Source organism: Sciurus vulgaris (genome assembly GCF_902686455.1).
Source record: "Sciurus vulgaris genome assembly, chromosome: 17".
In the NCBI taxonomy this organism is placed as follows: Eukaryota; Metazoa; Chordata; class Mammalia; order Rodentia; family Sciuridae; genus Sciurus; species Sciurus vulgaris.
In genome coordinates this window covers 27,352,513-27,376,696 of record NC_136478.1, presented here as the reverse complement: position 1 = coordinate 27,376,696, position 24,184 = coordinate 27,352,513, and the positions used below count along the sequence as shown (strand labels likewise).

Genomic DNA, 24,184 nt, shown 5'->3' with positions numbered 1-24,184 from the left:
TGGGGAAAATTCATTTTCTTTCCCTTTCCAGCTCCTACAGGCCATGTGGATTCCTTAACTGGTGGCCCCCTTCCATGTTCAGAGCCAGTGATGGCCAGCCAAATCTCTCCTTTGTCCACATTTAAGAAACTCCTGTGATTACAGTGGGCCCGCTCAGATAGTCCAGAATAATCTCTTTAAGGTCAGTTGATCATATGCAACCATAATTTCCCCTAGTCAAGTAACTTGACCTCCTGCATACACTTTTGGGAGGAGGGGACGTTTAGGGATGGACCCCAGGGGTGCTTTACCGCTGAACTACATCCTCAGCCCTTTTTCCAATTTTGAGATAGGGTATTGCTAAGTTGCTGAGACTGGTCTCACACTTGTAATCCTCCTGCCTCAGCCTCCCAGGTTGCTGGGATTACAGGCGTGTGCCACCATACCCAGCCACACACATTTTTGATAAAATTCCAGCTTTCACATGGTTATTTTTGACCATTTTGTGCAGTTGGTCATTGTTCTATGGGAGAAGCGTTTTCAGAGCTCCTTAGACGATCATTGCGTAAGTCCTACCCCTATAGGACAAAATCTTACTGTAGAAAATTATATACTCATGAAAATATAAGCAATGATGTAGCTGCGCCTCATAAGCATAACTGGAACCACAAGAAGCCAAACACAAAAGAATGCCTTTTCTGCAGTGCTGGGAATTGAACCCAGGGCCTTGTGCTTGAGGAGCAGGCACTCTACCAGCTGAGCTATCTCCTCAGTCCTCAAGAATGCCTTTTGTATGATTCAAGTAGATACACCTAGTCCAGGTATGAGGCATAAGAATGGTGACTTCCCTTGGGGGTTGGGGACTATGATTAGAAGAGAGCAGAAGGGGGTTCCAGTGCTGATACATTTTATTTCATGTTTCGCTTTTTATTTTGAAGCCATTCCAAACTTAAAGAACATTTTCAAAAATAGAATGAGGAGATCCTGCATTTTTATCACCCGGATTCACCAATTATTGACATTTGGTCACTTAAAAAAAATCCTTCTCTCTGTCCAGATGAGGACGGACGGCCAGGCACTAGGGGTAGTCTCCCCTGCAGCGACTCTCCGGGCGCAGCATGAACGGATGCCAGGGGAGCGTCCCCCTCACGGCTGGTCCCGGAGGACCAAGTCTCCTCCTGCCCATAGTGCCCTGGGGATTCTAGATGCTCTGGGTTCCCCCTGGATTTCTCCAGAGTCCTCCCTCCGTGCCTAGATCACCAGGCATCCAGGCAAATAAACAAGAGGAAAATGAGGCTTAGAACATTCTATGGAAAGAACCTGGGGCTTGGGGATGGCCGTGCATGGGCTTTCTTCTTCTTTCTTCCCCTCAGGCTGCCGTCCACCCTGTCCCACTTCCCTCTTCTGCTTCCCTCCCTGTAGGATGTCGCCTCCTCTCCTCCTAGTTTCAGCCAGCACCTGGTCTGGGGACCGTGAACTGGGGCTTCCCTGGGCCAAGCACGCTGCTCCTTCAACTTGGGCCTTCCCCATCTGGGGGAGAGTGATGGCCACACACAGGTTCCAGCACCAAAGGGCTGTAGTGGGGATGGTCTGGTGCACAGCATGCAGGTCCTCGATCCTCAAATGGCCTGGCGGGCGAGGGTGTCTGAACCTGAGTTCCTGCAAGTCCTGCCCTCCCTGCTAGCTGGTAACAGAGCCACGGCGCTCTGTTCCGATTACGGTTCCATCCCATCGGCCCTGACCTACGGGCTCCAAGGTACCTGCCGTTGGTATGCAAAAATACAAAACTCACAAAATAAGTCAAATGGCAAAAGAGGCAGATGAATGTGAGGTAGATGGAAGGTTTGCTTTCCGAAGGGGCTCTGGGATGAAAGCAATCGTAGTTTCACGACGGGACAGGCTCTGGGAATCCAGGCCAGAGCACGCACCCGTCAGGAGAAGGTCCTGCGGGGTGAGTCACCTTCTCCTGGCCTCGTCGTTGCTCCTTAGATGACTTCCAGCATCTGAACTAATGCAGAGACTGGCTGGCTCTTCACCAAACCAGCTTCCTCTTCTCAGGTATGTGGCTGCCGGTCCCTCCTTGCAGGTAGATGAGGCTTCTTGTCGGAATTCTGGCCAACGGAATGTGACCAGACCACATGGACCCAGCTGCCAGACTTGATCCAAAGAGCATCCTACACTCTGGGCCCTTTTCTATTTTCTCTTCCATGACTGGATGCTGATGAGCACCTCCAAATGCCACAGAGCCACAGGTAGGAGGAGCCTTGGGGCCCACATCACTTGGAGAAGAGCTGCCTATGAATCAGAAATAGTCTATTTGGACTTTCTGTAATGAGAAATTAACTTCATGTGTCTGAGTCATTATATGATTTGGGTTTATCTGTTAGTTAGAATTTTTTTTTTTTTTTTTTTTTTTTTTTTTTTTTTTGGTACCAGGGATTGAACCCAGGGGCATTTAACCACTGAGCCACATGCCCAGTCCTTTTTTTTTTTTTTATTTTGAGGCAGGGTCTCGCTTAGTTGTTTAGGGCCTCCCTCAGTTGCTGAGGCTGGTCTCAAAATGGCGATCTTCCTGCCTCAGCCTCCAGAGCTACTGGGATTACAAGCGTGTCCAGCTGTTAGTTACAATATTTGATGTTACATTATCTAACATGTGCTGGCTCACCCAATGCCAATGCTTTTTTTTTTCTAAACTACACACACACAAAATACTTACATCCTTCATGTGTTCAATAGTTTTCCCATCCCACATAAGTCAAAAAAACATTTTTTTTGTTTTTTTGTTTTGTGGTACCAGGGATTGAACCAGGGGCACTTCACCACTGAGCCACACTGCCAGTCCTTGTACATAGTCTGTTTTAAGACAGGGTCTTGCTGAGTTGCTTAGGGCCTTGCTAAGTTGCTGAGGCTGGCTTTGAACTTTAGATCCTCCTGCCTCAGCCTCCAGAGCCACTGGAATTACAGGCATGTACCACTGCACCTGGCCAAAAATGCATTCTTAATCCTCTGTCAATGTCTCAGAAACACGATGTACTCCAGGGGTTCGTCCCTGTCACAGCCCCCACCCCCGGAGTGACTGTGCCTCTCATGAATCTGCCATCACAGGGAGCTCCCAAGGGATCTTTGGAATCAGAACCGAGTGGAGAGACTGGGAGGAGGGTGGGAGACAGCAAGTAGATACCATTTCTTTGAACTTCCCCATAAAGGTCCAGTTTCTGGAAGGAGACGTGGAATCTGGCACTCTTCAGACGATGGGAGAGATAAATAGCAGCTTCTGGCCTGCAGATGAGATGACACAGGAGAGAGGGGCTAGGAACGAAACGGGGGAGTCGGGGGATGTCCTTGGGGAGGAGAGTGGCTTCGTCAGGAGCAAGAAGACGCACGTCTGTGGGTAGATGCGCTCACTGGTGGTGGGTGGGTGTGGGCTTCTGGTAACTTCTCTTTTCTTGAGGAAACAGGATTCAGGGTCACCAGTTGCCAGAGAAGTTTGAAGGCGTGAATGGTGGAAGAAAGCCGGCCGCGGTCAGGGGGCGTGGGGGAGGAAGGAGTCAGGACATAGGTCGCCAGGGGTTGGTGAGCTTGCGTTGACAGTTGGCACAGCCAAGTGTTCACCATGCCCTGCTGCGTGGTGTAGGAGCAGGACTGGTGACAGGAGGGGACACAGCCAGAAGAGTGGGAGTGGAAGTCCTCTGGCACAAGCGCTGGGGGCATGGGTAAACCCGCCCTGGGGTGACGCAGAGCAAGGACCCGGGCGAGGGGCAGCCTCAGTCTCGGGGGCTCAAGGATTGCTGGTGTCAGATGCTCCAGGCCGTGAGCTGGACTGTGCCTTGCTCTTGGAGGCGGGGTGTTTGAAGCTGAGATGATTCCAGAGCAGCTGCCCTAACAACTTGGGGGTGAGGGCAGAGGGAGGTGAAGCCCAAGTTCACTGGCAGAGAGGAGGTCGTGGGACAGAGAGCGGTGCCCAAGTCACCAGGAGGGTAAGGCAATGGCGATGCAGAGAATGGCAAGGGCTGGACGCGGTCGTCATCAGTGAGGAAGTGGCTGGCACAGTCTGCCAGCAGCATTCCCAGGAAGTGAGGGCGGGACGCAGACGGCTTGGCAGCAGCTGTGAGGAGCGAGGAGGAGCCTCGGCCGCCCAGGCCGCTGCCCAGGCCCTGGTGCGACGCCGCGGTGGGCCGAACAGCCACCCTAGACAGACGGCTGCCGGGGAAGCAGGGACCTCAGGGGAGAACCAAGTTGAGAGCAAAAGATGAGTGAAAAGATGAAGGGACAGGAGGTCCACACGGGGACGTCCACTCATTACAGAAGAGTCAGTAAGAGTGAAAATCTGGAAACAACCTAAATGTTCACCGCATGGTTCCAACATAGGATTTGAGGCTGGGGGTGGAGCTGGGTGGTAGGGCGCTTACCTAGCATGCAAGGCCCCAGGTTCCATCCCCAGGACGGCAAAAAAAAAAAAAAAAAAAAAAAAAAAAGTAAAACAGATCAGCTGCTCGCAACAGTGCAAAACGCAGGTGCCAAAGCCATCAGGGAGGAAGAAAAGCTTACACACTGGGGTGACACGGGTTGTCAAAGGCGGCATTTGGCCCGGTACCAGTTACGCAAAATGTCAAGACCCACAAAACAGCGCCCTGCACTTTATTTACAGGGCCATAGAAGTACAAAGACCTCCTTGGGGAGGATCCCCGGCAGCGTCAGGTGGTGCTTTGTGGTGTCCGTGGGAAGAGCGGGAGGGAAGATGGGAGCGGTGGGGAAGCTTTGGTGGCATCTAAAGTGTTTTACCTCTTACTGAAAAATGAGAGGGCGAGGGATGCAAACCAAAGTAGAGGGAAATGGGAACTGCCGGGCCTGGGCCGCGGGCCTGGGATTTGTTTTACTTTTCTGTATATTTGAAAGATTTCATTCAGGAATTTAAAGGATAAGCAAACCTGGGGAGAGGGAACTGCTAGAAAGTACGATGATCAGGCCAGGTGCCATGGCGCACGCCGGTCATCCCAGCGGCTCTGGAGTCTGAGGCAGGAGGATCAAAAGTTCAAAGCCAGCCTCGCAAAAATTAGGGAGGCCCTAAACAACTCAGCAAGCCCTTGTCTCTAAATAGAATACAACACAGGCTGGGGACGTGGCTCAGTGGTTGAGCACCCCGAGGTTGATCCTCAGTACCCCCCAAAAAAGAAAGAAAGAACGGACAGTGATCAAGGATCAAGGCAGTATAGCCCAGGGGAAGGACTGACAGGTAGATGGAGTAGAACTGAGAGTCCCGAAATAGGTGACCGTATCTATGGACAATTGATTTTTGACAATTGTGCCAAGTTGATTCAATGAGGTAAAGAACGTCTTTCCGATAAGTAGTCCTGAGTCAACTAGACACCCACATGCCCAAGAATGACCCCTGGCTCATATTACACACCACGATGAACTCAAATGGATGAAATATCTGAATGGAAGAACTAAAGCAATAAAGTTCTCAGAAGAAAATAGGAGTCTTCATGGCCAAGGATTAGGCAATGGTTCATTAGCCTCGACGTCAAAGTGCAGGTGACCAAAGAAATCGTAGGTAAATTGGATGATATCAAAATGAAAACATTTCTGCTTTAAAGGACATTCTCTATAAAGTGAAAAGACAACCCAAAGAATGGAAGAAACCATAGGTCTGAATAAGATCTAATATCAAAATACACAAAGAACTATTGCAGGCTGGGCGTGGTGATGCACGCCTGTAATCCCAAAGGCTCTGGAGGCTGAGGCAGGAGGAGTTCAAGTTCAAGGCCAGCCTCAACAACTTAGTGAGGCTCCGAGCCCTTTAAGGAGACCCTTTCTCAAAATAAAAAATAAAAAGGGCTGGGGAGGTGACTCAGTGGCTAAGCGTCTCTGGGTTCAATCCTTGGTATCCACCCCTGCAAGGGAAAGCCTGTAGCAGTTTAGCACACGAAGACAAACCACCTGACTAAAAAAGATGAAAAGACATTTCCCAAAGAATATATCCAGGGCTGGGGAGATAGCTCAGCTGGTAGAGTGCTTGCCTCACAAGCACAAGGCCCTGAGTTCGATCCCCAGTACCGCAAAAAAAGAATATATCCAAATGGCCAATATGCACATGATAAGATGCTAAGTATCCTTACTCATCAGGGAAGTGCTAATCAAAACCACGCGGTACCACTTCACACCCACAAGGATGGTTGTGATTGTTATCACAGGCGTTGGTGAGGAAAAAGAAGAATCAGAACCCTCCGTCATCGCTGGTAGGAAGGCAAAATGGTGAGACCTCCTTGGAAACAGCCTGGCTAAATGTTTCCTTCTGACCTAGCAATTCCACTCCTACACACGTATTCCCCAAATCATTAAAAACACTCAACTGGGTGCAACAGCTCGCACCTGTAATTCTAGCCGCTCAGGAGGCTGAGGCAGGAGGATCACAAGTTTAAGGCCAGCTCAGCAATTCAGCAAGACTGTCAGCAATTTGGTGAGGCCCTTTCTCAAAATAAAAAATAAAATGGACTGGGGACGTAGCTCAGTACTAAAACACCCCTGGGTTCATTCCCCACTACAAAAATAAAATAATTGAAAATATGTTCCCAAGTCAGGTACTATGGCGATGCCTGTAATCCCAGCCACAAGGTCAGGAGGATTGCAAGCTGGAAACCGACCTCTGCAACTTAGCGATGCCCTGAGCAACTTACTGAGATCCTGTCTCAAAATTAAAAATTAAAATAAAAAGGGCTAGGAATGCAACTTAGTGGTAAAGCACCCCGTGTTCAACTCCTAGTACCAAAAAAAAAAAAAAAAAAAAAGGAAAAGCAAAGCAAACATGTTCACATAGAAACTGGTGCCCAATTTAGCCTTGTTCACACTGGCCCAATGTTGAAACAACCCTGATGTCCGTCAGCCGAGGAATAGACAAATGTAGTATATCCATATAATGGACTATTAATCATCAACAGAAAGAACGAAGCATCAGCACGTGCTCTGATGCAGCTGGACTCTGAAAGCCTTGTGCTGAGTGGCAGGAACACCTGACCAAAAACGTCAGGTGTTCCAGGATCCCTTTTGTACACGATGCCCACGAGAGGCAAACCCAGAGAGGTAGAACACACATCCCTGGGCCCAGGGCTTGGGATAGGTGAAAACAGGAAGTGATGTTGGTGGTGCAGAGTTTCTTTTTGGGGTGATGAAAATATCTTGGAATTAGATAGTGGAGAAGGTCATGCAACCTTGCGAATATGTTAAAAACCACCAAATCCTAGGCTTTAAAAGGGTGAGTTGAATAGTATGTAAGTTACATCTCAATTAAGAAACAGAATCCAGGCACTGTGGCACACATCTGTCATCCCAGCAATTCTGGAGGCTGAGGCAGGAGGATCTTGAGTTCAAAGCCAGCCTCAGCAATTTAGTGAACCCCTCAGCAACTCAGTGAGACCCTGTCTCTAAATAAAATACAAAAATGGGAATGTAACTCAGTGGTTAAGTTAGTGCCCCTGAGTTCAATCCCTGGTACAAAACACAAACCAAAAAACCCAAAACCCAAAACCAAAAACAGAACCAAAAGACCTGAGGTCAAGTTCAGGCCCCATCAGATGGCAAATGGCTTCTGTTCCTCATTGGAGGGAGGATGGCTCAGGCTGCACTGGTGGAGCTGGATTCCACAGGTGGCTTGTTACTGTCACTGCCACCTTTACTGAGATGGGACAATGCTGCAGGCTGTGTGCAGTTAGGGCACAGTGGGGCTGAAGCCAGGCCTGAGCACAAACTCCCTGGCTGGGGGTTCTCTAATTCTGTATCTTCATCTGAGAAATGGGCACAACCGTAGTAGCCTCTTCAAAATGTTTCTCCAGGGAGACAATGAGATAGTGAATGTAAAATACAGGACACAGTAAGTCTAGCTCTCAGTAGGTGCCAGTTTGTTAGTCAGCTCTCCATGACTATGACAAAATGCCTGAGGTAATCAATTTATAAAGAAAAATGGCTAATTTTGACTCACAGTTTTAGAGATTTCAGTCCACGACCATTGGCTCTTTGCTTTGGGCTTGTGGAGAGGCAGCACATCATGGTGGGAATGTGTAGTGGAGCAAGTCATTCACCTCATGGCCAGGGCATGAAAGAGAAAGAAGAAGAGCCGGGCATCCCACAGTCCCCTTCGAGGGCACACCATGATAACCCTGAAACCTAGAGCCTCCCGTTAGGTTCCCACTCGTAAAGGTTCCGTCACCTCCCACTAACACCACAGGCTGGGAACCAGGCATTCGACACACGGGCATATGAAGGAAATTCCAGATCTGCAGTCAGCATTTTTATTATTATGATTATTATTATTACCATTACTGTGGCGGTGGTTGTCACTGGGGCCAATTAGCCTTCTCCATCCACCCCAGAGCTTTCCCCTGCTTGGCAGTCTCCCTGTGGCCCACCTGGCCCTCTGGACTCAGCCTCCATGCCTGGCCTCCTCATGGGGATCTTGCTTACAGGGCCCTGGACTTGCGGGCCCACTGCACCCCCACGCTCCTGGGACGAGCTGGGGTGCTGACCTCCAGTCAGCCAGAAGAGGAGGCATCAGGACCGGCTCACAGCTGCTCAGAACCAGGTGCCTCCAGTGGTCCTCAGCCCCACGAGACCTCGCCTGGGGCACCCCCTGCTCTGCTGAAAAGAGGAAGCCTGAGGCCGCTATTTAAGGCAGGGACTTTCTTTTTGTGTCTCAGTGGAAGCAAAAGCCCAGCCGGTGTACTTCTAGGAATTCTGCCCTATGAGTTCACTCAAGGAATGTTATTTGGGCATTTTTATGTAAATGAAAAAGACGGGAAACCCTAAATGTCCGCCCTTGGGGGACTGGCCGTGAGCATTACGGTGCCTCCAGAAGCTGGGGAACCACTCAGCCACTGAAAAGAAAAGGGCCCTCTAAACAGACCCACAGGGAAGGGCTTCGCAGAGGACCCCGCACGTCAGGCAGAACAAGCCAGACGCTGCAGCTGTGCCCTCAAGCCCCGTTCTCCTCCTCCCCTCCCTTCCCTTCTTCCTTCCTGCCTGCTCTTTGCTTGCTCCTTCCTTCCTTTCTTCCTCCCCACCCTCTCATTTCTTTCAGTGAGTGCCTTTATCTGTGCTTACATAGTGTAGACCGTTTCTTTCTGGGTTTTTTTTTTTTTTTTTTTGGTACTAGTGATTAAACCCAGAGTTGCTTAACCCCTGAGCCACAGCCACGGCCCTTTTTCATATTTTATTTAGAGACGGTCTCACTAAGTTTCTTAGGGCCTCTCTAAGTTGCTGAGGCTGGCCTTGACCTTGGGATCCTCCTGTCTCAGCCTCCAGAGCTGCTGGGAGGACAGGCTGCCCAGCGGGTGTAGAACATCTCTGAAGGACAAATAAGAAAGCATTGAGCCTGGAGCCTCTGAGGGGCGAACTGAAACACGGGGGCTGCTCTCAGAGGAGACTTACTTTTCAGTCCCCACCATGGGTTTAGAAGGGCATCTTTCTGCGCAGGCCACACATGCACATGGAAAAGAGAACACCCAAATCACACAGAAGGGCGTTTGGTGGAAAGTACTTCGCTCCCTGAGCGCCTGCCCCGCTGGCTGCCCGAGCTCCCTCTTCAGGGGCAGCTAATGCTGTCCGATGGCTCGCGTGTCTTTCCAGAAACGAGCTCTGCCTTCGTGCACAGGCCCATTGGATGTTGTGCATTTTTATTGTGGTAAAACATGCACAGCATAAAATTTACCATTTTAACTTTAAAAAAATTTTTTTTCTGCAGTGCTGAGATCAAATTTAGGGCCTCACGTGGTAAGCCCGGGCTCCTTCCGCCTCTGGAGCTTCATCTTCCCATACGGAAGCTCTGTCCCCGAGAAACGCTCACTGGCGCGCCCCTCCGCGGGTCCTGGCGGCCACCCTTCCGCTTTGCCTCCGTGAGCGCAGCCCCTCCAGGCCCCTCCAGGAAGCGGAGTCACGCCACGTTGGTCATTTCAAGGTCCGGCTTCGCTTAGCCCTGCGTCCCCAAGGCTCCTCCGAGCGTCAGGCTTTCCTTCCCTTTGAAGACGGAGTGACTCCGTCGTGGGTGCATCCTGCCTTCTCATCTGCTCACTGGTTCGTGGACGTTTGGGATGCTTCTTCCTCTCTGCATTTTATGGTTGGTTGGTTTGTTTATGAGACGGGGCCTCCCTGTGCTGCCCAGACTGGCCTCAAACTCCTAGGCTCAAGCCATCCTCCTGCCTCAGCCTCCCGAGGACGTGGGACTAGAGCGGGTGCCACTGCATACATACCTGGCTTTGTATGTATATATACTTTTAATAGATGAAAGTTAGTTAAAACAAGAGAAGGAAGGTTGGGGAAGAGGGTTTGGTCTGGAGGTCTGCACACACCGCGGCAGCACAGGGTGAAGCAGCGCCACCCAGGAGGAGAGAAGACACCCCCGTCATCAGCTCCTGCTGGGCCCAGTGGTTCCCCGCCTGCAGCCCCAAGAGGAACTCCCCTTGTTATTTTGAAAACGGGTCCCTTGTGCCTGTGTGGGCACCCAGGGCTCCTTGAACACCATGGCTGCGCCTTCTTCAGCTGTAGGGAGACCAAGGGCACCGGGGGAGCAGAGGCTGCAGCCTCTCAGGGGTGGCTCATGGGAAGGGGGATGGGGCGCTGCTACAGAGCCAGGAGGGGCCTGGGGCCCCACCAAGTCCCTGTGGACCCAGGTGCTCTCCAGGGGGGCGCCCCTTAGCCCACCCATGCAGGGGCCTCAGCCCTGGCAGGGCCCCCGTAAGAAAACCCCAACCTCAGAGGAAGAACCAGCAGCCTATTCTGTCACTCAATCCTCCAGCGACAGCTCTGGGCTCACAGGATGGCTTCCACTTTAACAACATATTTCTTGGCTGAAGCAGGAGGATCACTTGAGCTCAGGAGTTTGAGACCAGCCTGGGCAGCCTCATAACACCATCTCAAAAAAAAAAAATTATCATTTTTTTTTTAACAGATTTTCTCATGACTTTTGAAATGTCTGGAAACAATTATAAGAGTAGTTCCCTAGGACATTTGCCACTGAGCTGCACCATCGTCAACATGGCTCATTTTGCCATTTTTGTTTCGTGTCCCCTTTCTCTCCCTGAGACACACACACTTATGCACAAACGCTACATAGATATCAGTGTAGGTGTGTGTGCCTTTGACAAAACAGTGAAGTGTATATACGTGCATATTTGTATGCCCGTGTATCTACATCTGCACACACACATTTGGGTTATAGATGGATATAATACCTTTATTTTATTTTTTAAAATATTTTGTAGTCGTAAATGGATCTTTTATTTATTCATTTTTATGTGGTGCTGAGGATCGAACCCAGTGCCTCAGACGTGCCAGGCAAGCGCTCTACCACTGAGTTACAACCCCAGCCCTCTAAGATTCTTTTATAGCTGTTTTTCAAAACTAGAATTCCCTCCGGGCGTTTTGGCACACACCTATAATCCGACTGGCTTGGGAGGCTGAGGCAGGAGGATCTCAAGTTCAAAGCCAGCCTCAGTAACTTGGTGAGGCCCTAAGTAACTTAGCGAGACCCTGTCTCTAAATAAAATATAAGAAAGTCTGGCGATGTGGCTCGGTGGTTAAGCACCCCTGGGTTCAATCCCTGGTAACTAAAAGAAAACACCAAAAAACTAGAATTCAACCAAGGTCCACATGCTACATGTGACTGCTATGTTCCTTAAGTCTCTAGCAACACTAAACGTCTAGCCACTTAATGGGTTTTTAATGGCATTAACTTTTTGCTGACCCTGGAAAGTTGCCTTGCAGAGGTCTGAAGGTCCCTCTGTCTGGGTTGTCTGATTGTTTCCTCATTGGGTCATTTATCTTCTTCTAGTTCCTGTATTTTTTTAAAACTGGAAGTTAGAACTAGCAGCATATACTTTTTTTAAACTAGTGGCTTGTTTTGATTTGGAGGGACGCTTTATTGGTTAAAAAAAAACACACACACACACACAACATACATTTACCACGTTCACCGTCCAGAGTAGTGATGTGAGATACGCTCATGTAGTCGGCAGCCGTTACCATAATCTGTCTCCAGAACTTTGTATTTCAAAACTGAGACTCCGTCCCATTAGACTAACTCCCACTCCCCCTCCCTGACCCTGCCACAGTCCCTGGCAACCACCATCACACCTTCTGGATTTATGGATGTGACAACTCTAGGGACCTGATAACCATGGAATCAGACATTGTCCTTTCGTGGCTAGGCTGGTGTAATGCCCGTGGACAAGAGTCCTCCCAGGCAGTGCTGTGCCTACCATGTTGAGTCCTTTCAGGAGGCTTGTGGTCATCTACCTGACCCTTCCTGTCAGCCTCTCCCCTCTGGTCACCCAGCTGAGCCAGCACTCTGCCTAAGTTCTCACCTTCCCCACACATACCACCACAGGGCCTTTGCACTTGCTGTTCCCTCCCTGCAGACTCCACCCTGTGTTCTGGATCTCCCCTGAAGATCACTCCCTCCTGAGGCCTTCCGTGTCCATGCTGCCCACAGCTGCATCCCCTGGTCTGCCTGTTCTTCCCTTTCCTATTTTCTTTGTGGCTTTCACCACAGGGACATGCCCTATGCCCTTGTCTGGTATAATTTGCCTGATGTCTGTCTCAGAGGCAAATGCCATGTACACAGGGACCTCTGCTTTCCCCTCTGTGCCCAGCTCTCAGCAGTACACCTGGCACATAGTAGGTGCTGTATTAGTTTCCTCTCGCTGCTCTAACAAATTACCACAGACCACACAAGTGTATAATTGTATGGCTCCGGAGGTGTTGTCTTAAATCTGTCCCACGGGACTAATCCAGGCGTGGCCAGGGCCGTGCTCTTCTGGACCCCAGACCCTCCCCTTCTCCAGCTCCTTCAGGCCCCCACTTGCCTGGGTCCATGTCCTGCACCGTCTGTCCCTGCACTGTCCCCCTCTGTCCTCTTCTGACTCTGACCACTGCCCCACTCTTGTAATGACCCTGGGTCTCCTGAATAACCCAGGCCATCTCCTATTTTAAGGTCTTTAAGTTAATCACACCTGCAAAGTGTTGAGCGAGCAGGGAAGCACACTGGCAGGTCTGGGCTTCAGGATGTGGACGTTTTTAGGGGGTTGTTGTGCTACCCCGGGTTCCATGACCCAGGAATGAGGGAGAGAACAGGTGAACGGAATCCTGCGTCTGGAGGTTCAGGCCTGGCCCCGACTCTGTACATTTGGACAAGTCCCCTCTGCTCCCAGCCTCAGTGTCTGAGGCTGAGCAGTGCCTGGTCCTTGGAGGGCACTGGGGACAACAAGAAAAATAAAAGGAGACACCAACCCTGCAAGTGTGGCTCCTGAGGAGGAGAAACCTGACAGCGCGCTCGGGTCCCTGCGACAGTGCGACCCTGGGGGTGGGCTCACCTGACAGCGCGCTCGGGTCCCTGGGACAGTGTGACCCTGGGGGGTGGGCTCACCAAGGAGGTGGCGTTTTCAACAGTTGCTGACGCACGACGTGGAGTTTACGCTGGGGAGAAGTGGGAAGCAGAATTCGGGCCCAGCACGGGCTGCAGACCTCTTTGAGGAACTGCAAGCGGTGTGGCGTGATCCGCGGGGCGGAAAGCCATGGGGGCACGCCTGGGAAGGAGGCCCGGACGGCCCTGTCAGGGGCCTGGGCTCTGCTCAGATCCATGGGGAGCCACAGCAGGGATTTGACACAGGAGAGAGAGAGGTGCAGCTCTGTGTCTGGACCACTCTGGCTACTGCAGAGGCGGATGGAGGGGGTGGTGTCCCAGACGGAGGTGGAGGTGACATCGGTGGTCAGGGGCAGCTGCGGTGGGGTGGGGGGGGTTGAGGAAGTAGAATCCGTGGTCATGGTGTCCGGTGAGAAGGAGGCGGGTGAGGAAGGGTAACGGGACGGGGGTGTGTGTGGAAATTCCTCACAGACTCACAAGTGGCCCACAAACTCCAAGTGACCCAGGTGAGACTTAGTGAGAAGTCCCAGAAGGCTGACGAAGGGGCAGAGACTAGTCCCGCAGGTTCATGGCCTCCAAGAGAGGTGGGCGAAGCAGGTCAAGTCCAAGACGGCCTGGCCTCCAGGTGACACTGTTCCATCCTCACTGCATTTACAAACAGCCCCCGAGGCACACGGGTCTGTGGGATCAGCTCCCCGTTTCCTCCTGGGAACTCAGCCCTGAGACCTCCAGGGCCAAGACCACTCGGCAAGCTGACCCTGGGAGGAGGTGCCGCCGGGCCCAGTGGAGGGGGATTTTGCGAGTCTCTTGAGACCCAGAGTTGGAACAGGGTGGGGGTCCCCTCTGAGTGGTTCCCCGCCACCGAATCTCCTTTTGGAGGAAGTGGGGACTTCTCCTTTCAAGATCTGAATGTCAGAGGCTCTGGGCTCGCGGGTGACTAAGAGATGTTGGAGCTTGGTGGGTGGAGGGGTGGCTTAAATAGCAGGTCTTCCTGCCTCTGGTGACGGCAGACACCTGAGCCGTACACACAGAGCAGAGCATGGCCGGCCCGCGGGCGTCTCTCCTGGTGGCCCTCATCCTCCTTTCTGTGGCGCTTCAGGCAACGGATGCAGGTGAGACTGGGCAGCAGGCGGGCTCCCCACGGAGCCGGGCAGCCTGGTGTCTTCCTCCTCTCCTGGAGAGAGCACGGGGCCCAGGGCAGAGGAGCCCAGCCTGCTGTTGGTTCTGCTGGCTTTATTGGGTCGCAGCCCTTCCCTGGCCTCCGTTCACACCACTGTTAAACGGGTCGTCTCAGAGGCTTGGCTCTAGATCTGCCTCAGCGAGGTTGGGGGTTGTGGTGGGCAAGACCTGGGGACCCCCATGCCCTGAACACAGGGCCCTTGGGGAGCGGATGCAGAGCCCCCTGGGAGAGGCAGAGCAGGGACAGCTGGGAAAGCGGGTCCTGCTCCCCCGCCCCCAGGTTCTCTGGCACCGTCCAACCTGGGGCCCAGGCTTCTCCTCACTGCACCTGGACTGTCTTCTCTGGGTCGGGGAGAGGAAGGGGCACTGGAGGGGGAGTCAGGCAGCCACGACCACCTGCTCCCAGGTGTCGAGTCCCCTCAGAGCTCCCCAGCCTGGAAGGCCCACTGTGGCGGGGCCGTCACCTCGCCTGTGGTCAGAGGAGGGACTTGGGCCTCAGAGATGTCATGGCCTGGGGGCCTGGCAACTCAGGGCAGAGTGGGACTCAAACCAGGGCTGTGTGGCTGTCCCCTGTCTGATCCTTGCCCCTAACTCTGCCACAGTGTCATGTGTGACCTTGGACAAGGGAGTCCCCTTCTCTGGACCCTAGCCTTGCCAGTGCACAGTGCGGGAGGCTGGGGTAGGTGAGAGCTGAGTGGACTTCCCAAATGCTACCTTGAGCACACAGGGTTCTGGTCTGGGGGGCCGGGCCTCCCTGACCAGCTCCCAGGAGAGCCGATGCTGCTGGCCCACAGGCCTCACCCTGAATAGCAAGTACCAAGGTCCCTTCTGGCTCAGAGCTGCTGAGACCCCTCTGGATACTCAGGATGCTGTCTCTGCTCAGTCGGTCTGATTCTACCTGGAGTCCACCTCTCCAGAGCACAGGCACTGGGTCCTCAGTGGCTTCTCAGAAGCTAGGGTTTTTGAAGGCCTAGAATCTTCTGGACGCCATCCTTCCACATGAGAACAGATGCTCTTCCCTGGAGGGGCCCTGGGTCCGGGGCTGGGGGAACTCCCTGTGCTCCAGCTTGTGCATCCTCTGGCCATCCCTCTCCCCAGGTCCCTATGGTGCCAATGTGGAAGACAGCATCTGCTGCCGGGACTACATCCGCCTCCCGCTGCCCCAGCGTCTGGTGAAGAGTTTCTACTGGACCTCGGAGTCCTGCCGCAGGCCTGGTGTCGTGTGAGTAGGGAGCTGGGGCCACAGGGCCTTGGAGGGGTGGCCTGGGGTGGCCCGGATGCAAGTGTGGGAGCAGACTCCAGATGGAGGAATGCAGCTGGGCATCTGGATGCCGGCTGGAAGGGCTGGCTGGACGAGGTGGCTCACCCCAGGTGGCATGCTCCAAGAACAAAAGTAACATGGCCATTCAACAAATATTCTTGGACATTACACTGTGCACGCCAGGGTCTGAGGGTGCAGAGTCAATGCACGGGTGCCATCCAGCATGGGTGTGGCCTGGGCTCTAGGAACAGGACTGGGCACAGGCAGCAGGCCCAGAGCCACACCCATCAGAAGCATCCAGGTCCTCCCCAGCCCTGGGAGCTGTTCCAGGATGCTCATCTTGATTAGAAGAATAACATTAGGAGCTAACTCTTGCCGAGGGCTTCCCACGTGTCAACTCCCTCAGTCCTCTCAGTGCTCATTCCAGGGGCTTCCATTGTTCCCATTTTCCAGATGGAGAGGCAGCCTCAGCAAAGGGAAGGCTGGGCTCGAGTGTGCCCGGGACCCCTGGGTCTGGTGCAGGCCTTCCTCCTGAGAGTCCTGTTCTCTGCTCTTGGCTGCCTTTCCCCTGACCTCACACCCGGCTGGGAGACCCCTCTTTCGGTGATAGCCCCTCTGACTGCCTCCAGCTGCCCAGGTCTGTAGCTGCCATGTCACACACTGCAGGTGGAGCTGGGCTGGGGGCTCAGCACCCGCTTTGGGCTCCGTCACCATCCCCTTCTCGTCTTCCTCCTCCCCACTGCTGACTCATCTCTTAGAGGGGTCTGCAGGTGGGTGACAAGGAAGGCCAGAGCAGGATGCCCTCCCCGGGTCTTACCATTTCCCTCTGAACCTCAGTCGCCCATCAGTACAGGGAACGGCCTGTGTCGGTCAGACTCTGCGAGTGCTTGCTAAGTGCAGTATCCACTCACTTATCCCGGAACCCCCGGGCAGCGGGCACTGCCCTCCCTTCCCACAGGTGAGGAGATGGCACAAGGAGCTAAGCAGCCTCCTGAGCATCGCAGGGCACAGTGGCAGCACGTGGGAGGGGTAAAGCTCTTTGCCTGGCATACAGAGGTGCTCAGTAAAGGGTGGCACACATGTGATCCTGGGGTTCTGAGCCAGAAGGGGCTCTAGAGAGACTGTGGCTTGACAGGGCTCCGGGAGGGGCTGGGTCTTGCTCACGGACCACAGAGGCTGGGCAGGCTGCCCAGGGCCCAGGTCGCCACTGCTACCTTCTTCATTCTTTCTGTAGGCTGGTTGTGCAGCAGGGCAGGCCAGGGGGCAAGGGGACCAAGAGTTCCCTGGTCTGGAGGACAGGGTCTTGAGAGGCAGGGAGGCAATCCTGGGGTCGGGCGTGTCCCACCGCCAGCCTGCCCTGTGCCCACTCCTGCCAATACCTGCTCGAGGGCCCAGGGCCTGGGGGGCAGGAGCCGAAGCCCGCAGCTTACTGTGTGATCCTGGGCCAGAGCCCACCTCTCCGCCCCGTGCCTCAGGCCTCTCAGAGGGGCCAGGAGGCGATGCTCTCCAAAGACACAGAGAGTCTGGGTGTCCAGCTTCATGTTCATGTGCAGTCAGTTGCTGTACCTCTGTCGACCTCAGGTTTGTCCTTTTTTTTGCTGTTTTGGTCCTGGGGATTTAACGTAGGGGTGCTTAACCACTGAGCCATCTCCCCAGCCCTTTTTATCTTTTATTTTGAGACAGGGTCTCACTAAGTTGCATAGGGCCTTGCTAAGTAGCCGAGGCTGACCTTGACCTGTGGTCCTCCTGCCTCAGCCTCCCAAGTCACTCGGATTCTAGGGTGGGCACCATGCCTGGTGACTTCAGTTTCTTTAGCTATAAAATGGGTTGAATAATAGGGCCTCAGTTGGTTACTGTAAAACCCATTTTTTTTTTAAGAAATGGATTAAGAAAGTTCGTGTAAAAGGTTCAGGCTGGCTCATGGCATAATTATGTAGCACCTACTATGTGCTGCAGCACTTAGTAGTGTATGCTTTTTGAGTACTTCAGTTTGCATTAACCCATCACATCTTCATCAAGGTTACACTGATTATCATCCCCATTTTACACATGTGGAAACTGAGGCTCAGAGCAGTTAAGTGACTTGCTAACAAGTGGCCAAGCTAGAATTTGAACCAAGAGAGGCTGGCTCTGAAGTCCACTACCCAAAACTCTCTTCCCCAAGGCAAAGAGTGATATTGTGGGACTCTGGGGGACTGGGGAGCATGACCTCGCCCGGCACTGGAGGCTGGGACTGAGGAGCTGAGGATCCTGCAAGTCCACCCCGCTCACCTCCTCTTCTTCCCCTTAAGAAATGTGGTTGGCATACAGTAGGTGGGTCATAAATACTAAAGTCCCTGGGGGGCGTGCTGATGCTAATGCTGCCACCTGTCTCTGGCATCTCCTCCCTCCAGCTTGCAGACCATCAGGGACCGGGAGATCTGTGCCAACCCCAGACAGCCCTGGGTGAAGAGGATCCTTCAGCAGCTATAAGCATGAGAGGGTTCCCCAGAGGACCCTGGCCTTGGCTTCTCCAGGAAGGCTCAGCGAGCCCCACCTCTCCACCTTTACAGCAGCTGCCAAACAGAAGTGAGCTCTGTCCCTGCAGCTGTCCCCTCAGCCAGGCCTCCCTGTCACTTCCCTTCCCCTCCGGCTCCCCACTGCTTCCAAGCCCCTGGGCCTGCTCCCAGCCCTCCAGGTCTGGTGGCCTCTGTCTTGGCCTCGCCCCTCCCTGCCTGCACTGAGCTACAGTCTCCCTCCCCAATCCCAGGCCCTCCTTCTACTCCTGGGCATGTCGGGCTGCACCAGCCCTCTAAGGCCTCACTGGCAGGCAGTGATCAAGTTTCATTCTGTGACTTTCCTGGTCCTCCACAGACTCACCCTCAGTCTGCTCAGAATTCTTGGGATCTGGGGCCTGGCTATGCGGCCCTGCTGGTTAGACCAAGCTCTCCACCTGCGTTATTCTTGTCTCCTGGCCTCCAGGTCCAGGCCCTGAATCTGAGATTAACAAGGGGTCACAAGCTGAATCAATAAAAGTAATGTCCCCCCACCTCTCACCCCCCAAAAGGGAAGTTAGCTGTCAGTACTCAGTTATTAGGCAGGGGCCAGCTGCATCAATTGTGAATTCCCAAATTTGCTCAGATTCACCCCCTGCCCCCATTTTAACTAGGTACTGGGTCTTTTGTGAAATCCTTATTTTTTAATTATTTTGGCTCTGAGGATTGAACTAGGCAAGCACTCCAACACTGAGCTGTGTCCCCAGCTTGTCTAGGGGCTTCTTGCTCTTTTTCTTCCCTCAGACTTTTTGTGGTCCTCTGACAGACATGGACACTCAGGCCTGACCTCCTCAGAGCCACCCCACGCCGTTTCCCGCCTCCTTCCCTAAATAGCTGATAACTGAATTCATGCTATGGTGTTAATGACTACCTGACTTGGGATTATAAGCTCCAGTGATATTTATATATGAAAAGAAAGTAACTACTGAAGAGGGAACGAAATGAAATGGGAGAACAGGGGGATCGTGTGGGAGGAGACAAGGTGGAATTTCCTGGCCTGTGAGGCGACTGGCTGGGTGGGGCAGCTGTGGGGGGCTTGTTCGCAGGTGGTTGGGGCCAGGCTAAGAACTGGGATTTGGGGCTTACCTGTGCCTCCCTGAGGACAGCAGTGTCCCAGGTGGTGGGCGTCCTTTCTGAGGGACTCAGTGGGCCACTGGAACTGCGTGACCCCGGAGGAGCCGGGTTCCCTCTCCAAGCCTCGCCTGAGGAAGGAAGATGAGAGAAGCCACCTGAGGGGACTGTGAAGGCCCCAGGTCAGCGAGCAGGGATGGCCGCTTCGCCAGCCCATCTGCTGGGTCTCTCGGGGCCTCTGTCTCTCCAGGAGCCGCCGGTCGCCTGCCTGCCTCCAGCCCTGAGTGTGCTCTCCTGCCTGCCACCTGTGAACAGAGCCCTCGAGTGCCCTGGGGTCCCCTCCCCTGCTGCCCACCCTTGCCTCCCAGACCTTCTGGAAAATAAATCCTCTTAACTAGTGTTTGCTTTGGTTTCTTGGTGTCTGCTGTTCCTACAAGATGGGGCACCATGTCCCCCTCTCTTCCACTGGGGAAGCCTTGACGCTGATATGAGAGGACTCGCCCAGGGTCCCCCAGGGAGCGGATGCAAAGACGGGAAGCAGCCAGGCAGGTGCCACAGGAAGCCCAGACCCCTGTCCCCGAGCCCAGCCCCAGGCCCAGCCCACACTGGGCCCGGCTGTCCGCAGGGTTTGACGAGTCCATTTATTGAGTCCCCCAGTTGGGAGCTTGAAGGGCACATTCATTCCACACCCAACCTGACTGCAGGGACGCTGGGAAACAGCGCAGGTCCTGTGTCCAGGCGGAGAAGGAAGCGGGTGCAGGGCCACTGGGTGCCGCACTGCTCAGGCGTCCTCAGCTCTCCATGGGCCTCTTCCCTGGAACCCTGGACACAGCTCATCACGCTGCTGCAACAACCAAGAAGGCCTTCTGCCCTGGGACACCTTGTTCTCCTGGGCATCTTCTGCCCTTGGGCCTTATTCCCTTGGACACCTGCTGCCCTTGGGCACCTTCTGCCCTTGGGCTCCCTCTGACCTTGGGCGCCTTCTCCTCTGGGGCTCCCTCTGCCCTTGGGTGCCTTCTCCCCACGGATGCCTTCATGACTTCCTGACCATGAGCAATGGCCCCATGGACGTCTTGTCACTGTGCCCTTGTCCCCCCCATATCTACCCCTTGAGGTGCAGTTTCCAGGGCAGCAGCTCCAGACACCCAGAAAGAAGCCAGAAAGAAGCATCTGCACGGCCACATGTTGTGAATCCGACAGACCTGGACCCTCTCTCCCTGGCTGAGTAGCTGGAGCAAGGTGCTGTGCCCCTCTGAACCTCTGTCTCTCTCTCTGGGAACAAGACACAGAAAAGTCAGTGTCTGTGATTGTCAGAATCCAATGAGACAGGAAGGCAAGGAGGGCCCAGTAACGAAGTGGGCAGAGGACCTGAAAAGACCTTTCTGCAAAGAAGAGCTCAGGGGCTAAAAAGCACATGAGAGACACTTAACGCCACCAGTGACTGGGGGCATGCGTCAAAACCAGAATGACACAGCACTTCACACCCCTCAGGGTGGCTGCTAGCAAACCAACAAGCAAAAAAGCTACTGGGACGGCTGAGGCATGAGAATTCCAAGTTTGAGAACACTCTCTCAAAATCACAAAGTGCTGGTTAAGTAACTCAGTGGTTGACGATTTGCCCAGCACACCTGGGTCCCAGGCAAACCCCAGTGCAGCAAAAACGAACAGAAGACCCGGAAAGTAACGAGTGTTGGTGAAGGTGTTGAGAAACTGGCACTCTTTTATGCTGGTTGGTGGGAGACAGAAAATGTTGCAGCTGTGAGCCTTTAAAAAAATTAAATAGAATTATATGATCCAGCAATTACACTTCTGGGTAGATCTACCAAAAAAAAAAAAAAATTGAAAGCAGAGTCTCAAAGAGATATGTGAATGTCCATGTTCATTTGCAGCATCCTTTGTAATAGCCAAAGAGTGGGACTGATCAAGTGTCCACTGACACACAAGCGGGTAAACAACAAGGGATGTATCCATACAGTGAAATACTACTCAACCCTGAAAAGGAAGTCTGACACCTGGTTGAACCTGGAGGACATTGTATTAAGTGAAATACGCCAGTCACAAAGGGCATGCGTTGCCCACTTCTTGAAGGAGGTTCCTAGAGCAGTCAAGATCTCAGAGGCAGGAAGTGGAACCGTGGCAAAAGATGAGTGGGGAGAGGCAGGGATGGGGAGTCATAGTTTAACGGGTCAGAGTTTGGGTGTGGAAAGGTGAAAAACGTCTGGAGGCGCGAGCCCTGCCCGCCCTCCGCAGGCTGGGGCAGCGCGGCTCCCACAGCCGCTTCCTCAGGGCCAGTGGCGGCCCGCCACTCCCGGCCCGAGTGTGTCCACCGTGGTCAGTATTTTCCCTCTGTGGGAACTGCCATGATCCTGCCTCTGTGCGGATGGCACTCCAGGCCCCAGCTTGCTGGCAAATCGCAAGGGAAGCGATCCTTCTCCCGTGAAGAAACCCACCAGGCCCTTCCATGCTCAGCCCCACGGAGCCGAAGAATGCCAAGCAACCCGCTCGCGGGCGCCCCCTCTTGGCGCCACGCGGAGCGCACACAGTCCCTCCCGAGAAGTGTTCGGCAAGACGCCGCCTGCGGCCCATCAAGCCTGTAGATCTGACTTCGGGTTTACAGGAAATTCATAGGATAAAGGAACAGATTAGATGACTCACAAGGAAATAACTAGAGAAATTAGGAATGACAACATTATTTTTTAAAAGAATGGTCTTGACTCTTCAAAAGGTCAATGCCTGTTATCCCAGGGACTCTGGAAGCAGAGGCAGGAGGACTGCAGGTTCAATGCCAGCCTTAGCAACTTAACGAGGCCCTAAGCAACTCAGGGAGACCCTGTCGCTAAATAAAACACAAAAAAGGGCTGGGGATGTGGTTCAGTGGTTAATCCCAGGTTCAATCCCAGGTACCAAAAGGACAACAATGAAATGTCAATGTCATCGAAAACCGTGCAGGAGATCCACAAAGAAATAACCACATGTAACATATGAACCTCAACTGGATCCTCATTCAAAAAGTAAAAGCAAGAAGGGAAGGACTGGAGGGAGGAAGGGAACAGGAAGGAGGGAGGGAGAAGGTGTAAAATACACTTTCTGGCTGTCATGGTGGCACACATCTGTGATCTTAGTGACTAGGGAGGCTGAGGCAGGACAATCACAAATTCAAGGTCAGCCTCAGCAACTTAGAGAGACCTTGTCTCAAAACAAACAGACAAACAGGACTGGGAATGTAGCTCACTGGTAAAGCACCCCTAGATTCAATCACCAATACAAAAAAAACAAAAAAAAACCCTAAGACCTCTTTAGGGATAATTGGAGAAATTGGAATTTGAACTAGGTGTTAGTAACCAGGTGTTAGCAGTTACTGTTACTGTTAGGTGGGATAATTGTATCATGTAATGCTTTTTTTTAGGGGGGTTTCTGGGGATTGAACTCGGGGGCACTCAGCCACACCCCCAGTCCTATTTTGCATTTTATTTAGAGACAGGGTCTCACTGAGTTGCTTAGCGCCTCGCCATGGCTGAGGCTGGCTCTGAACTTGATCTTCCTGCCTCAGCCACTGGAGCTGCTGAGATTACTGGCCTGTGCCACCGCGCCCAGCTTCACGTAATGCTTTAGGAGACGCACGCTGAAGTACTTAGGGGCAAAGTGTCAAGTAGTCATAATTTACTTTACAATAATTTAGTAAAAAAAAAAAAAAAAAAAAAAGAAAGAAAGAAAAGAAAAGAAAAAAGAGGAAGCAGTAGCAGCAGCAGTAGATATGGAAGAACCTCACCTTTGAATCTTGGTGGTGGAAATGCAAAAGCCCTTTGTGCCATTCCTTCCTCAGTATTGTCTGACATTTTCCAAAGCCGAATGTTGGTGGAACAAACCTTACCTTTGGACTGAAACGTCACCTCTCTTCTTCCTTTCTTGTTCCCTGCCCAAGCCCCATGGCCTGAGCGTTCCCAGACGCCTTCTTCCTCCTACTGAGCTCCTTGGGGGCCAGCACTTTGCTGTTTTCACTCTGGGCCCCCCATCCCCCATGGTCCCCCGCACCAGGACTTCAGAGCAGACACTGACAGCTCCTGCACGTGAGCCCACTGACAGCCACAGTTTTATTTACTCCTCCAGTGACTTGATGAGGTGGCCGTTAGCATTCCATTTTACAGATGGGGAAGCTGAGGCGGGAAGAGTGACTTGCCCGGAGCCATTCCCCTATGAGGGGTAGAGTGGCTGACCCGGAAGCCTGGTTACCGTGTCAGCGTTGACTCTAAACTCCACAATGGGGTGCGCTCCATGATGGGCTGGGGTGAGCATTCCTGTCTTATAGGGAAGACGCTGGGCCAGGAGAGGGAAAGGGATGTCCCCAAGGCCCAGCGAGGAAAAGCAGGGCGTGTTTTGTGACTTTGCACTTTAAGACCTAAACAGGTCCCCTCACAGTGGGGGTGGAGGGAGGTGGGGCCACCTTGGGGCATTGAGCTCAGACCCTAGAGCCAGCGGGCCGGGGCAAACCCAGGCTCCTTCCCTTCCTAGCTGATGGTGTTTGGGAAGTTCCTTAACTTCTTGTGCCTCAGTGTCCCCTTCTGAGAGGCTCTGAGGGCGGTGTTTTTGCTTCTACTCTGGGTTTGTTGGGATGATCACATAAAAATGGTTCAAAAGTCTTTTGTCTGTTTTCTGGTGCTGGGCCTCAAACCTAGGGCCTCAGGCCTGCCTGGCAAGCGCTCTGCCACGGAGCCACGCCCCAGTCCCACGGAAAGCTCTTAAGGAGAGCCTGGC

The 24,184-nt window shown here is 53.0% G+C and overlaps 2 protein-coding genes across 2 annotated transcripts in view; both read left to right on the top strand.

Annotated features, from left to right (window-relative positions):
- Nucleotides 1-24,184, top strand: part of POLR2C (RNA polymerase II subunit C) — a 140,210-nt gene that overhangs the window by 27,517 nt on the left and 88,509 nt on the right. The gene's annotated exons all lie outside the window — the stretch shown is intronic.
- On the top strand, nt 14,322-19,832 carry CCL22 (C-C motif chemokine ligand 22). The gene is made up of 3 exons (XM_079117336.1): nt 14,322-14,499; nt 15,665-15,788; nt 18,221-19,832. Exons 1-3 carry the CDS (start codon nt 14,427-14,429, stop codon nt 18,297-18,299), a joined length of 276 nt encoding a protein of 91 aa, XP_078973462.1. The 5' UTR covers nt 14,322-14,426; the 3' UTR covers nt 18,300-19,832.

Coding starts and splice junctions, on each gene's coding strand:
- CCL22 (XM_079117336.1), top strand. CDS start 14,427: ATGGCCGGCCCGCGGGCGTCTCTCCTGGTGGCCCTCATCCTCCTTTCT. Junction 14,500..15,664: donor GCTTCAGGCAACGGATGCAG/GTGAGACTGGGC, acceptor CCCTCTCCCCAG/GTCCCTATGGTGCCAATGTG. Junction 15,789..18,220: donor TGCCGCAGGCCTGGTGTCGT/GTGAGTAGGGAG, acceptor TCCTCCCTCCAG/CTTGCAGACCATCAGGGACC.